Consider the following 14864-nt stretch of genomic DNA (forward strand, 5'->3'; position numbering starts at 1 on the left):
CACTGAGAATATTCCACATTTGCTGTGTTTCAACAAGTTTTTTGTGGGTGTTTTTACTCCGATTGGCTAATTTAGCAACATCATTAACAGCCTGAGCCACCAAGGCCAGAGAAGGCTAATCGCTTCCACAGACAGATGGACAGTTTTACAACCAAGCAATCTAAACAATTTTGGTCTGCTGCCTGTTTAAGACCCAATAAAACCAAAATCTGAGGTCGTTTTATGATGTTTGCCTCAAATAAAAATATGGGTGTGGGAAATGCAGCAGTGTTGGACTGACTATTGTTTAGGCAACACTGTCAGCCAAATGGGCTGTTATGACAAAAACACCAGTAAACAGATATGCTTATGTAGAGTTTATCACTTGTTCCTCTTCAAATACCACATGAATGTTACGAAAAAATGTCCGTTTAATGCACACAATTGTACTGATTTACACACTGTTATGTATCTCATACCCTCATATAAAAGACAGTGTCTGCTAACTTCGATCAACCTGTTTCTTGTGTAAAAGAGGACAGTTCAATTGCAAACCTGGCCAGGTGCAGGAAATCACTGCCCTCTCCTGGACACGTATCGTCATTCATAATGTGAATTGAAGCATTAATCAATAAAACAGAAGATAAACTGAGCCTAAGCATCTTTAAACTATATTTCCTCTGTGACTGACATAGGAGAGCAAAATGTTTTCTGCTTGAATTGGTGCTCTATTTTGGATGGATCCAAAAACTAACAAGATGTTAGTAATAATGAACAATGGCTTAAAAAAGAGGAAATGAGCACATATAGTGAGTTAGTAATTTGCATTTACAGGTAGGATTAAGGCCTCGGATGACCTTGCCAAGCAGTGAAGCGAAGTCTTTATAGATGGTTAATCAGTTGCTGTGAGGTTTCGTTTAAGGCTTTGGAAGGACATTATGCAAATCACCAAACTGATCACTGTTGCAGCAGTTTCAGCCCTAGGAGTCAATATAACAGATGGTTTTTTACATTTAATGATTCAGCACAAGCGTTGTCTAGCAATAACAGCTGGAAAGATAAACATTGAATTGATAGATTTTCTTATTTCGTGACCGAGTAGATGTACACTAGAGAAGTCATGATAAACAAACCATGTAAATCGGGCCACCCAGGGCCATGTCATCAGCATATTTTAATATCTTAGCAATGTTTTTTTTTCCTGTTTCACTTTATTTGTCTGAAAAAGAAAACAATCATGACGATAACGCAGAGCCCTGTGGGGCCACTTTGCTTGAAATAACCTCATCAGAGAAATACTCCTCATTCCTCTCCTGTCTGTGCTTAAGAGGCTGTTGACCCAGACAACACGCAAGACCCTATTTACCTCCAAGGAGGCTCACGCTGTCAGAGAGGAAACATGCTACTCCATTTTTTTTTTTTTCAGAAATTATATTTTACCAATCCCTTATAAGGCATACTTTATACTTTATAGGGTTTTGTGAATGGTGGCTTTAATAATAGTTAATTATTAATAGTTAAAGAATAATAAATATTTTATAGATCAGTGATAAGCAGTTTATATGGAACAACATTTGCATTGCAAATTGTGAAAAATCCTGTTTGGCGGCTACCCAGGCTGGGAACCGCCAGAGAGGACACAAGATAAAGTGAGGGATCCTGAGATGATTAATGCAAACAATCACAAACATACTCTGGTGCATCAAATTATGACTATTTTCTACAGTTATTTCTATTTTCTTGTGAAATACTGGATCATTCTATAGCTTTGAGCTTCTAAGATTTACTCATATTTAACAATCTGAGCAGAAAAATGCTCTTTAGGTTAATACCTCTTATAATTAATGTATGATTTTGTTTTAAATGGACACAGAAATGGTCAAAACCATTTTTTCAGCTAACAGGTTCCAGACTGCAGACTTGATGGCTTATTTGACTGTAAGTCACTAATAAAGAGCCACAAGTTTCTTTCTTTTTGAGACATCAAGTGTGCAGGTATAAATATCACTATGTCATTAAAGGAATAGTTACACATTTTGGGATCTATGCTTATTCACTTTCTTGCTATCTTCTCATTTAATTACTTGGAAGAAAGCGAATGATAATAATAAAAAAATGTTTTCCAAAATGTTGAACTATTCTTTTAAAAGAGTTCCTCCATTAAACTATATTATCATGCCTGAGGTTGTAAGTATTAATAAGCTCTGGGTACATTATATAAAAAGATTGTTACAGTATTAGTGCCCCATATAAGCACTAAAGACACAAGGCTGCAGTTTACCAGACCTCCACTAGATGGCAGCATACATCATAACTTGACTTGATTGAAATGAATTCTTGGTATGCCTTTAAGATTTAAGATGACAGTCCCACCTTATAACAAGCATGCAGACTCCTTGCTGAACTATGATCAACACAATAACTCACATTCTTTCAGGGATTTGTATTTTGAAATAAATCGGGTCAAAGAGTCATTTAAACAGAGGAGGCTGTTTCCATTGCATCAGCGGCGCTCCGGCCTGTGCCAAAGACTTCCTGGAAGAAGCACAACACTTAACATCATCTCCGAGTGGAGACTGGAGCAGGTGCTGTCAAACCTCTGATCTGCATCTTCTCTTCCTTGTGTGGCTTACATGTGAAAAACAGGACACTTCGACACATGTTAGACTGTTTTCCTGTATGGTCCACATGGAAAATACATACACAACCCACATGTTTTTGGATTCCACAATGTTATACAGTGTATCTAAAATCCAGACCATCTAGGGCCTTTCTTTCCCTGACAAAGACCTTAAGATTGTTTCAAATATCAGAAACCTCCTTATAAGTACCAGCAAACGCACCACTCTGATATTTCTATTGTAACAAATGAGTTCAGGGAGGATCAAGGAAATATCTGATGACGCTCTGGTGTGTGTGACATCTATCTGAGAGGAGAAACACGTCATGAGGAAGTTTGTGTGTTGTTTAAAGGATTATGCGGTTAGGAAACTTAAATGGTCCTGGATCACCAGGAAGGATAAAGTTTACACATGTGGCCGAGGAACAGGATGAGATCATGCAGATGCAGAACATACCTGAGTACATTTCTCAACACCTCACCTCATCTGTACTCCTCGCCACAAAATATCTCTGTTGAATCCTAACCATAACTTTTAGCAAATATTTTATCCCCTGAACTACTACCTTGACTACTTCCATGTACACAAAAAACTTCCTCACATACCTTCCCCTTCTCAAACTCACCCTTTATCACACACACACACACACACACACACACACACACACACAGAGCTCTCCAGATATTCATTACTTGACCTACTACTTGTCTATTTTTTGGGGGGCCCTGTAGTTATCCCTGGAGGTCTCTGACGTGTTACGCAATCATTGGTTTGGCAGCTCAGCAGCGGAGACACTCCAGCTACCCTGTTGATACCTAATCTGACTCCTGTGCTCTCTCTCTCACACACACACGTGCACAGGCAGGTATGCACATGAACACACACACACACACACACAACGCTTACGCAAGCCCCAGCCAGCGATGCCTAAGGTAGTCATAACACGAGGGTGGAGACATGCCAAGATCTTATAGGTCAAACAATGATCCACAAGGAAATGTGGATTGAATAAAAAAAGAGTAGAGTTTAAATAGTGTTGGTGTTCAGTGTTTGATGAGCTGACCTCCAGTTTCATCGGTTACCGCAAAGACAAAAGTAGAGGAGAGAGCAGCGACCCACTATTGACATTTGTGTGTTTGAAGAGTTAAATGTTACATTGCGGAAAGGTCAGAGAAGAGTAAATGGTTAGAGGCCCAGATGGAGAGAGAGAGGTTTTTTTTCCTCACAAGGATGGAATTGAAAGCACTGAGGAAAATGAGAAAAATGTATTGTTTTCACTCGTAGTGATGAAGAGCTGTGTGGGGAGAAAACCTGAGAGGCATGCAGGAGAGCTGTGTGACGTGCAGGTGTGTGAATGAGTGTGTGTGTGTGTGTGTGTGTGGGAAAGACGAGCAGCAGTGATGAAAAAAACAAGCCATGTGAATATGAAAAAATGTGATCTTTATTCAACATCTCCACACATATTTCAAATATACATATTTACATCTTTTTTTCTTTTTTTTTTACAATGAATATATCTCTTGTGTATAACCTATCTAGACTTAATAGCCTCTAGGTTGTGTCACAAATACATAATTCACAGTGCAATATGAAGTTTGTGCACCCGTGTCAGTTTACTCTACATGTCACATGAAATGTGTGACTCACTCTACATGTATGAACCAGGAACAAAATCGTAAATCTCTTAAATTACTTTTCCGTGAGAAACAATTTAGATTGTCACAAGTCTGTTCCCATCTGGCATCCCACACAGATGAGAGCAAATAATTAAAGTACTGCAATAGACCTTTTATTAGTCTACTATGTGACCCAAAAATTAAATGCACAGCGCTTCTCAGATATGCCAGATTTAGTAACATTGTCAAAATGATTGTGCCAGAATGAAATAGCTGGCTGCAGACCTACAGTAGCCTGTAATTCTCAACGTCACTGAAACACTGCATCCGCCTGTCACACTCAAAGATAAAAACACCTTTTACAGTAGAACGTGGTACATCATGTCACAAACTATGATGACTAGTCTCCATGGATCCACAGCTTTCAACGGTAAAAAAAAAAAAAGGAAGGGAAAAAAAAAGTACCGTTACAGAGGTGAAAAAGTCAGAACAGATTCTACCAGCCAAGGTCAGGACCATTCTCTGCAGACACGCTCAAGTGTTGAGTCATCATCAGACCACCAACATCAAATATCGCCTGACTGCGACTGATTCAGAGCCATTCAGTTTATGAAACACAGTGATACGGGCACAACACTCAGCACAGCTCGGCTTTATTAAAGCAACACAGCTTGACATACTGTTCCAAGAGAAATGAACAAAACGAGCTCCACTGTTCAGCTGAGAAAGTCTTCTGAAATAATAAAAAAAAAAAAACAGTGTTGGATTGAGAGAAAATTCATATTGCATGAGTACCATTTGAGTTCTCTGTTTATTTTTACTTTTTCCTCTGAAATCCTACTGTTGAATGCCTTCAGGCATAAGAATTATCACACCATCTCTGCTGCTGCAAAGGCATGTGATCAAGTCTTTAGACCCACAGTTGCTCCCAGAATCTTATATTCAACTAGAAGCATTAGTGTTAGCGCACACAGGCAGAATGTCTGTCTAATTTCCAAGGTCAGACCCTGATAATAGACACTTCCTGTTTGGGTGCAACCTTTACATGATATTCAATATTCAGCTTTGAGCATGTTTTTTTTATATAAGGTAAATGTTTTACTTTTCACTGTTAAATGTGAGAAAATGACTTAGATGTACCTTTCTCTGTTAGCCATTTATAGAGACTGGTGTTAGCCCAGTGTCATTGCTTATTGTTGCGTATGTGTGTGACAAATTCTTCCCACTTTTCTGCAAGCCTTACACCAGCAATACCCTTTCTCAACCTTCTGCGCGCGGCGTGAGATTTGTAAATGCTCTCCACTTGCTGAGACGTTGCCAGACTGGTGGTGAGACACCTTTGTAGCATCCCGTTGAGTGTGACACATCAGTCCTCTGCTAACCATCTTTCTCACTCTATGTCACTGCCTGCTGCGAGACATCAAGCTTGTGCTAGGCCTTCCTCGAGCCGCTCGGTGAGTCAGCTGGTGGTGCCTCCAGCCTGGTCAGAGAGTGAGAGGAACAACATCCCGGTCTCTTCGTCTCCCGCCCAGACTTAATCTAATGCTTTCTGACGCCTTGTGAGTCCAGGCTGAGAGCAAGCATTGGTGACTACTGTTGTGCCATGGGTTAATTTTCTGTGATACACTCATAGTAGCCTGCAGAGATTATTTTGTTAACATAATCTGGCAAATTGTGAGTCCTTGTTATTTGTTTTAGCACCAAAAAATGTTCAAAAACGCACATATAGAAACACAATGAATGATCATTGTGAAAAAATGCCCTTAGCAAGTAACATATATACGACAACAAAATACAGTACACTAAGTTTTTGTAAAAAGCTTGAGGGTGTATGTACACACAACAGTACACAAATGGTTTTCTAAAAAGTGCCATATGTAAAAAAAAGAACAATGAATCCCTCATAGCAATATGCTCTTTTGTTTTGGTCCCTAAGCCAGCTGAATCGAGTCCGTCAGCAGAACAGATCATCATCCTCTTCCACGTCAAAAGATGGCACCATCTGTTCCGCCGAGCTCACTTCCTGTTCACCCAGCGCCACTTCCTGTGACGACGGCGGCTGGTGGAACCACGGGTGAACGAGCAGCTCAGTCGCCGTGAGTCTCTCGCAGGGTTCTTTCCTCAGCAGGCTCTGGAGTAGACACTTGGCCTTGGGCGACAAGCCCTCTGGCAAACAGCACTGGCCTCTGCGGATTTTGGAAAACAGCGTGGCCGGGTCCGGGTCATGGAAGGGGTAACGGCCAACCAGCATGGTGTACAGCATGACCCCCAGGCTCCACATGTCGGCCAGCTTGCCGGAGTAAGGCGCCGAGCCACTGAGGATCTCTGGGCTGACGTAAGCAGGGCAGCCGTGGGTGTCTGACATGGAGTCGTCGCTTGGGTCTTCTAGGACGCGACAATCCTCAAGGCTTTCTAGTCTCACCTGTGTCCTGCGAGGAAAAAACAGACAAAAGGTTAGGACATTTTCACCTTTAAGAGCACAGAAAATGCAGAGAAATGTCAACTACATTGGGGATTCCTTTCCGTGAGCTACTTATAGCAGCGATGACTAAGTCTCAAACCTCATTTAATACAACTGCAGAGAGAAGTGAGGGCTTTAGTTAGATTGTGATAGATGTGATAGCAATGACATCATCTATTATTATATACACAAGCAACCTAAGAACTTAATGTAGAAGAAAGTAGAACATTTTTTGCTAAATGTCATGTTGTTGTAAGAAATTATGTTCTCAGAGTGTACAACAACATTTAAAGTCATTCCTCGGTCTAGTGCACAACTGAGTGTGTGTATGTTTGTGTATTTCTATCAGTGGCTTTGTTTAACACTGTCAAACATTTCAGAGATCTGTTAAATGTAAGTCACTGATTGCATCATGGAAAAACAACCATCCTTCATTTAGCTTTAAGACAGACAGATGGGCAGACAGTCACACGCACACACACACACACACCAGACACCGATGAACTCACTATGACCTATGTGCACAACAGTGAATCCAGTTTGAGCAGAGCTGCCTAAGCAAATTTCCAACGACTTCCTGGCACACACATAGTCACATAAACACACATATAAATATACAACTCCAGCACCCCCTCCACCTCCTCCTCCTCAGCTCACACACATAATGCTATATTTAGCCATGTTAATGACAGGACGTACATTTAGCCCTGCACCAGAGCATATAAGATTGTGAGAGTGTAATGCTCTCACAAAATGATTGACGGGACAAAGATAGAGCATACGATGGGAAACTTCTGCTCTTTCTGGGGACAGACAAATATCACTAAATAATTTCAAGGGGGATCGGTTTTCTGCAGAAACAGACATGCTGTGTTTTTAATTAAAAATTCATTTGTACCTCTCGGGATATGCTCCTGAGACTGACACACTGATTGAGGCTTTATCAAGTCAAACACACGTAAGATGTGCGGCGTTTTATCTCAAATTCAGAGGATCTGTGAGCCTCTTCAGCCGTCAGACAGAGTGGCTGGAGAAGGAAATAGACAGCCAGAGAGGGGATGAAAAGAGTGACAGCCTGAAGGACCAACATAGAAAGCAGCTGATATTTAAACACTAAGATAGTGGAGGAGATAAGTCAGGAGAGGAGAAAGAGAGATGGAGACAGAAAAGGAAACAGAACAGAGAGAGTTAGAGGGGTGGAGAGAGTGACTCATCCTTCTGTCGAGAGTACATATCTCCTCTCCTCCTCTCTCTCTCTTTCTCGAGCCGAGGCTATCTGCACCTGGGTCCCACACTCGCGGCGCCAGCCATCCCATAATTACCCTCAAATGGCTGTTGCCACATCAGTGACGCACGGGAAGGCTGGCCCGGCAGTGGAGCTCTGCATGCTTCACAGTGCTAGTCACCTTCCCTAAACTGTCTTTCCAACTGCACTGTGTGTGTGTGTGTGAATGGAGATAGCATTTGTCAAATTGTTGTGACTTTCTCTGTCTCTGGCTCGAGCGCTGCATTGTTGGCCAGGACATTGCATCACAGCTTGATTGTTGGCCTTTGAAAGATGCCTGATTGTGAATATGGAAGAATGTATGACGAAATAAATGAGGTCATGCAACATTTCAAGGAGACTTATGCGTGTCAAAAGACACTGTGATTGGATTGAAGCGGCAATGCACAACACTGATTTTCTGGAAACGAATACAGCCAAGTTCCATGATGTCATGCAGCCATCTAATGCTATCAGCAAAATCTGCAGTTTTGTTTTTATAGTCACATCACAGTAGATCCACTTGCTGTGGCGTTACAGTATGTCGCCAGCCACAGTGTAAAGAGAAGTCAGTGTAAAAAAAATATGTCATCCCACCGCTGCAGGGTCAAGTGGGTCTTGTGGGTCAGTCCACTAGCATTAATGCCAGCTAACAACATACTGAATTACAGGCAACAAGGCATTTGCGCTTGCAATAGGGCCCGTAATCAGCGAACATACAAACATGCATGTATGAACACACACGCACAAAGAAAAAGAGTAATGCAGCCCCCCTCCTCTTACCCTTTGCACATATACACTGTGACTCATCGCTCTGCAGCCGTATAGCTATCAGAGGGACACAACTGACTTCAACTTCTCTCACAGGCTGTCTGCTCTCATTCATCCAGTGTGACCCTGCAAACCCAGAGGTCATGGCTGGAGAATGTTACTGTTAAAAAGTCTCCATGAAAAAGGGCCTTTGGAAAGCTGGAGGGGGGGTTGTGTGGGATCAGCGGGTGCTTACAGGAAAGAGAGTGACGCAAGGGCAAAGAGGCGACAAATAGTTTTGTAAGCAGGGTTTTTGTGTGTCTTCCTGAACAGAGTAGTACTCAGAGATGCAGACATTAAAAGGCATGTGTATGTGCGAGTGGGTGTGTGTGTGTGGGAGCGAGTTCAAAGGATGGCGCTTTGAACTACTCCTTCATGGATGAAAGTCTATTTGAATGAATCAGTATTGGAAGCATCAGTTATTCTGCAGCATAGTTATGATGTAATTTATTAATAAATAATGAGTAATAAATATATTCAGAGATACAGACCACAGAAGGGGAGATGATTGTCTCATTCACCAGCCTCGTCTAGCGGCTCTGCCAAACTACCACCCACTACATTCACACACACACACACGCATGCAAAACAAACGCCCAACATGCATACAAAGAGACACGTCGAGAGTGAGAAAGGGAGACAGACAGAGAGGGCGAAAATCTGGGAAACTGTGCAGTCTGCCTCCACAAGTACAGAACCTCCTACTCGATCTGTGCCCACATTGATATCTGCACACATGGCCTGTGTGTAGCAGCTGTTGCCATGTTTGTCCTCAATTGCACATCCCACTAAACTGCATGTCTTCAAGTCTGACAGCATCCAAATAAAGTTAAAAGGAATGTGATGCTGAGCAGGTTCAACAATGTGAGGAAACTTTTCAGCAGCATAATCTGGGTGTCATCTCACATTGACTGAAGTTTTAAATCCTTGAATGTAAGGAATGTCACTCTCATCTCACCTTTTCTCATCAGCGAAGACAAACTTGCGCAGTTTGAGGTCGCCCAGCACGATGCCTGCCTGGTGGCAGTGTGCCACAGCCAGTGCCACCTGACGGAAGAGTCTGCAGGCCTGCTCCTCATCCAACCTGCGACAACTCTTCACCAAGGTGTGCATGTCCCCAAAGTCCTTGTCCAGGAACACGTAGGCCTTGCGTTCGCCGAGGATGATGTCCCTGATGCCGGCCACATTCTTGTGGGCTGGTAGGATCCCGTAGGCTCTGATCTTTTCCTGATACACCCCCATGTCAAAGACCTGGGCGAGACATGAAAGTAGAAGGGAGAGGAGGGAAGGGAAGGAGATGCAGAGTGGAAATTAAGGAGACAGGGGAGGGAGAGAGACTGTCTGTGAGGGGGAGGAGGCATTGGGTCAGTATGTTCTTAATGATCATCTGAGGAAACAGGCATGCAAATTTGGCAGCGAGTTAAAAAAGGCGTAGGATATGCTTTGATTCCATCTCAATACACTGCTTTTGCAAGAGCATGACAAATGAATCATCAAAGCGTGAAGAGATTAACTTTATTAATCAACAAAGCCAAACGCCTGCAGGTCTATCAAGCAAAATAAACACATGGATCTGGAACAGTGGAGGGCACCGACGTTATCAGCACAGATCCTTATCATGATGGTCTTTCTTTGCCTCACATGTTTGCATTTTTGTGTGTCACAGCGTGGCGTATTGCAGTGACGTGTATGCAAATGAGCCCGGTTGACAGACACGGTGTGAAGCAGTAGAGGCAATAATAGGTGGACTTCAATATTCAGGCTGTATTTTCTCAACCCAGGAAAGACTATATGAGGTTGTGTGTTTTTTTTTTTTTGGTATAAAATGTAAACAGATTTAAAATAATCATAGAGCCTTATATAGTTCCAGATTTAAAAACGGTGAAGCAACACTGCTGTTATTACGCAAAGTGTGACACATTTCGCATGAGAATGACATTTGGTTGAAAAAGTCGGCTGAATAATGATGACATATCAGACAGGCTAACGCGGTGTCTTGAAACACCATTCATTCAGAGAAATTGCACAATGACGCGGTTGCGCATACCTTGCACAGTAGCTCATCGCCAGTGTCGGTGTTCATCGCGCTGTGCATACTCTCCCGGTCCGCCAGAGGTAGAAGCAGAAACGGTCCTATCCTGGATGGTCCCTGGTGGGTCGCCGGGATAGGGTTTGAAAGCGGGCTGACCGGAGACCCTGGAGAGGTGCCGAGGAGTCCCTGTGTGTCCCCCGCCTCTGCGCTAAGCCTGGCACATTTAGCCGGCGGCTGATCGTCTGAGTCCAGCCGCTTGTGCGCGACTCTCCCGGTGCGGATGCAGGGTACCGGGCTGCTCCACTGCAAGTTCATCCTGATAGACCGATTCACCATGAAAGCAAAAACGAGACCCTTACTAATATAGGATGGTGGTTAAAATAAACTACAAACTGTGCAATCCATTTCTCCGTGTGTGAGACTTATTATAGCCTTAGTGGAGCTAAAATGTTTTTAAAAAAAAAATCAAACTTCAACGGAGTGGCGGCGCGTTCTCGTAGTAATCCAGCCTACGTCCTTTTGTTGAGTGACTGCCCGTGGCTCTGAGGTCTGTATACTTTTGATGAGAAAATCCCGATCCCTCAGAGCACCAAGCATAGAGAGAGAGAGAGAGGGGGGGAGAGAGAGATAGAGAATGAAAGAGAGAGGGAGAGAGGGAGAGAGACCGCCTCACTCAGACAGAGGCAGAGAGTGAGTGAGCTCCAGTGATGTTGAGCACTGAGCTCAAACACTCCGCCCGACCAGTCCAGCCTCCTGGTGACACAACCATTGAGCAATCCTGTAACGGCACCGACTCCAGCTCAGCTCTGATGAAACTGCTCGCTGTATTACCTTTCACAGAAGACTACGTGAGCATGTGGCACAAACATTACTGGTATCCTTTTTTTTTTTTTTTAATGAAATCTCCAAAATTCCTGCCCTGAGATTTTTTTTGCTGATAGCTACTGAAAAGAACCATGTGAGAGCAATGAAGAAATCATCTGCTACTTATCAGAGCTGCCTCATCAAGCATGCACATGTTTTAGACAATAATTAACAACATTTAAAACTCCCTGTCTGACTCAGTTTTTCCTTAATGTTCAGCTCTTATTGCTATTTATCGCTAGTTGCAACAATCTCTCCACAGACCTCCTATGTGGCACCTGGACTGTTTACTCTTCAAATGTTAGGCCTGAAGTGTGAACTAGCCAATACAAAGCTCCAGTGTATGTATCTTAACGCTAGCTTTAACATCACCATGATATTTTCCCCTGCTGGGCCTGTTTGTTATGTGGATATGACTCACCCCCATAAAGCCATGGTGCTTGGGCTATAAGCATTCACATAAAATATGCCAGCACAGTTCTGTAAACAAGATCACAGCAGCTGGCCTCCCAGAGACACTGATCCCAAGCTAAAACTACTTGTATACCCAAATACCACAAGCAAGCAAGCCAATACTGTGCAATCTGTGTGAAAATTGTGCAATATTCTTGAAAAAAGTATAATCAGTGAACTATGGACTGTTACTTAATAATGTAAGAACCAGAAATTGAAGAGTGAAATACAGTATAAAGTCAGTTCCAACAACATTCCTGTGAGGATGAGTGTTAAGATGAGCTGACGGTGTGAGTTAATTATAAATGTGAATGTTTGTGAGTGTTTGTTGGGGTGTGTACACCCGCGTGACAACGTGCGTGTTGCGCAAGAGTTCTTTTTTTCCACTGCTTTATGTTGAACAAGCATAGTGGCTGCACTAGAGGCTCACTGAGCATTCACTAAAACACAGAGCACCAGCTGGCCCATGTGTGTACGCACTATCACCCCTTTTTTGCAAAAGCCCTCCTGCCAAAACAGTAGCCTGCCGTTCCAAACCATTTCTTTTCACATTTCCAACACAGTTCCTTCCACAAGAGGTCACACACTTAACCAGGTCACAGCAGCTCGGCTCAGCTTGACTCAAAAAGGTCATGTGAACCTGTCTCTGCAGGCTGTCCAAACATGGGTGAGCTGCAGATTCCATAGGAATGATGGCTGTTATTTTTAGGCCGTGCATTCTTTCTTTGTGCAGTGGTCGTCCTACGAATAAGGTGACTCACCAACTGATTGATGTGTGCGTCTCTGTGAGCGAGTGTGTTTGTCATGCCATCGAGCAGGCACAGGAACAGGTTTCCTCTCTCGCTGCTGTTTCTTTCTCTCTCTCTCTCTCTCTCTTTTTTTTCAAGAAGTTCAAAAAGCAGGATAAGCAGTCACTGTGGAAATGGGCGGCAGAGGTACGGAAGAGCAAAAGGTTCATTGTTATGTGACAATAGTCCGGATCTGGTGTGTCAGTGCATCAAAGTGATGATGCGGGTTTCTAGCTTGTTTGTGTATGACACAGTGTTGAGGTGTACACTGGAAAAACTGACTTATTTGTGTTAGCTGGGATTAGCACAAAGTGTTTGCATGTGTGTGTGACATAACAATTTGCCTGTGATTGAAAATTTATGTTGGACTCATTACACAAGTTTACAGTTTACTCCATGTGTGGGTTGTATATTACATTTATGCAAGATAGTTTATGTTGTAGCACGATATAGCTGGTCAACCAGTGTATACTTTATGTTGTATGTGGGTGTGTGTTATGTGTGTGGGTATACAGTGCTTGTGTGGGAGTGTGGCTGCATCCCCCCCTGCTAGTGAGCAAGAGAGAAAACAGTATTCAGGGCATGCGCTTCCTTGTTATAATTAGCTGAGTCACCAACAGTGCTAAAGAGAGGCTGGGAATTGATCTGCTCTGAGAATAGTTCAATCTGATCTGGCTGACAGCCAGCTATCGTTATGAATTATTCGTCATTTGAGCTGCTCTGTCACAACACACATACACACACAAACACACATAACCGCCAAAGAAATGAACAGAGCTGTAGACTAGAGACTAGAACTCAAGATGGACTTGTGACTTATCTATCTGCCTTAAAATGTTGATCTAGTAAAACCAAAAAATGTATTTCTAGTGTATCCTCACCACAGGCTTGGATTAGTTTATTGCTTTGCCCACATTTTTGTGGACAATAGGTAGATGCCTGATGACAAGATGAACCAAACACATAATAACAAGCTCTGCTGTAAATGTATCCACAACAATGAACTGCTCAGTTTCCCAGCTTTCATCAGGAGAAAGCAGTGAGCAATCGTTTTTCATATACTCACTTCTGCTTTTTGTTACCGACAGAGCTGTTTGTTGTTTTTCTAATACATTGAAGATGATTATGGTTGCTTTTATATAGCCTATAAATAGTGTTTTACTTCTGGACTTTATTTAAATCAGCAACAGTGATTAAAATTTGACAGCATGCATTGTTATCCAGGCAGGACTAGTACAGCTGTTAAGTTCACCTAGTGTGATTAATTGGCCTTTTTCACAGCAGACATTTAGACTTGTCACAGTGGGAAAAGCGCAGGTGTTACTAATAACGAAAGCTCTGTTTTATTCAAGTGACTCAGTAATGCTGCATTCATGTAATGAGGGCAGAAAGGGAGGGTCAAGAAAACTTCCTGTTATTCCGACTTGGGAGGCAATTACTCCAAGATCTCCACTGCTAGCCAGATATGTCACGCTAGATTAAAAGCCTGAATTACCTACTTTTGTTGTGTTACATATTTGTAGTGGTTTGTTAACAATCAAAGCCAGATAACAAGAAACAGTGTAAAGCTCCTTTTTAATTAGCTGAATTGATTATAATAGTTTTAATATGGACTTTTATTCAGATGTAACTGTCTGTGATGGAGACTTTTTAGCTTCTTTTATTTATTGACATGTCTGTAGTTTTGTTTTCACCAACTGTGAGAAGTGGTAGTTTTTAGAAGTTCCTGAAATCTTTAACTCTGTATTTCTGCTTGGAAACTGACGTAAACAATTTTTCTGATTCAGCTGCTCATAATTGTGGTCTGAACACCATGACGTGAATGTGGCTACAGACAAGACAGTCTGACAGTAAGTGAAGCAGTTAAATGGAAATCAGTCATCATTCATTTTTTTATTTACACCTGTGTTTTTGCAACTGTGACATGTCAAAACATCCTTTGTGAACAAATCCTATTATGTATCACATCCTTACAG

The 14864-nt window shown here is 42.4% G+C and overlaps 1 protein-coding gene and 1 long non-coding RNA gene across 3 annotated transcripts in view; one reads left to right on the forward strand and one right to left on the reverse strand.

Moving 5' to 3' along the window:
* Positions 1–4019: 4019 nt before the first annotated feature.
* On the reverse strand, positions 4020–11779 carry trib1 (tribbles pseudokinase 1). The gene is made up of 3 exons (XM_067613089.1): positions 10799–11779; positions 9710–10002; positions 4020–6645 (listed from the first exon to the last, which is right to left on the reverse strand). The coding sequence occupies exons 1-3, from the start codon at positions 11117–11119 to the stop codon at positions 6171–6173; spliced, it is 1089 nt and encodes a 362-aa protein (XP_067469190.1). The 5' UTR covers positions 11120–11779; the 3' UTR covers positions 4020–6170.
* Positions 11780–12686: 907 nt separating this feature from the next.
* LOC137199024 (uncharacterized) overlaps positions 12687–14864 on the forward strand; it is a 28259-nt gene continuing 26081 nt past the window's right edge. For both annotated transcript variants that reach the window (XR_010931721.1, XR_010931722.1), the window contains exons 1-2: positions 12687–13035; positions 14676–14738. This is a non-coding gene — a long non-coding RNA (uncharacterized lncRNA). The remainder of the gene's footprint in view (positions 13036–14675; positions 14739–14864) is intronic.

The sequence above is a fragment of the Thunnus thynnus genome, chromosome 15, assembly GCF_963924715.1.
Source record: "Thunnus thynnus chromosome 15, fThuThy2.1, whole genome shotgun sequence".
NCBI lineage: Eukaryota > Metazoa > Chordata > Actinopteri > Scombriformes > Scombridae > Thunnus > Thunnus thynnus.

Bases quoted from the DNA above. Each gene is read 5' to 3' on its own strand.
- trib1 (XM_067613089.1), bottom strand. From the start codon at position 11,119: ATGGTGAATCGGTCTATCAGGATGAACTTGCAGTGGAGCAGCCCGGTA. The intron at 10,003-10,798 runs GTATGCGCAACC...TGTCTCGCCCAG, and splicing joins GCGATGAGCTACTGTGCAAG to GTCTTTGACATGGGGGTGTA. The intron at 6,646-9,709 runs GTGAGATGAGAG...TTTTCCTCGCAG, and splicing joins GTCTTCGCTGATGAGAAAAG to GACACAGGTGAGACTAGAAA.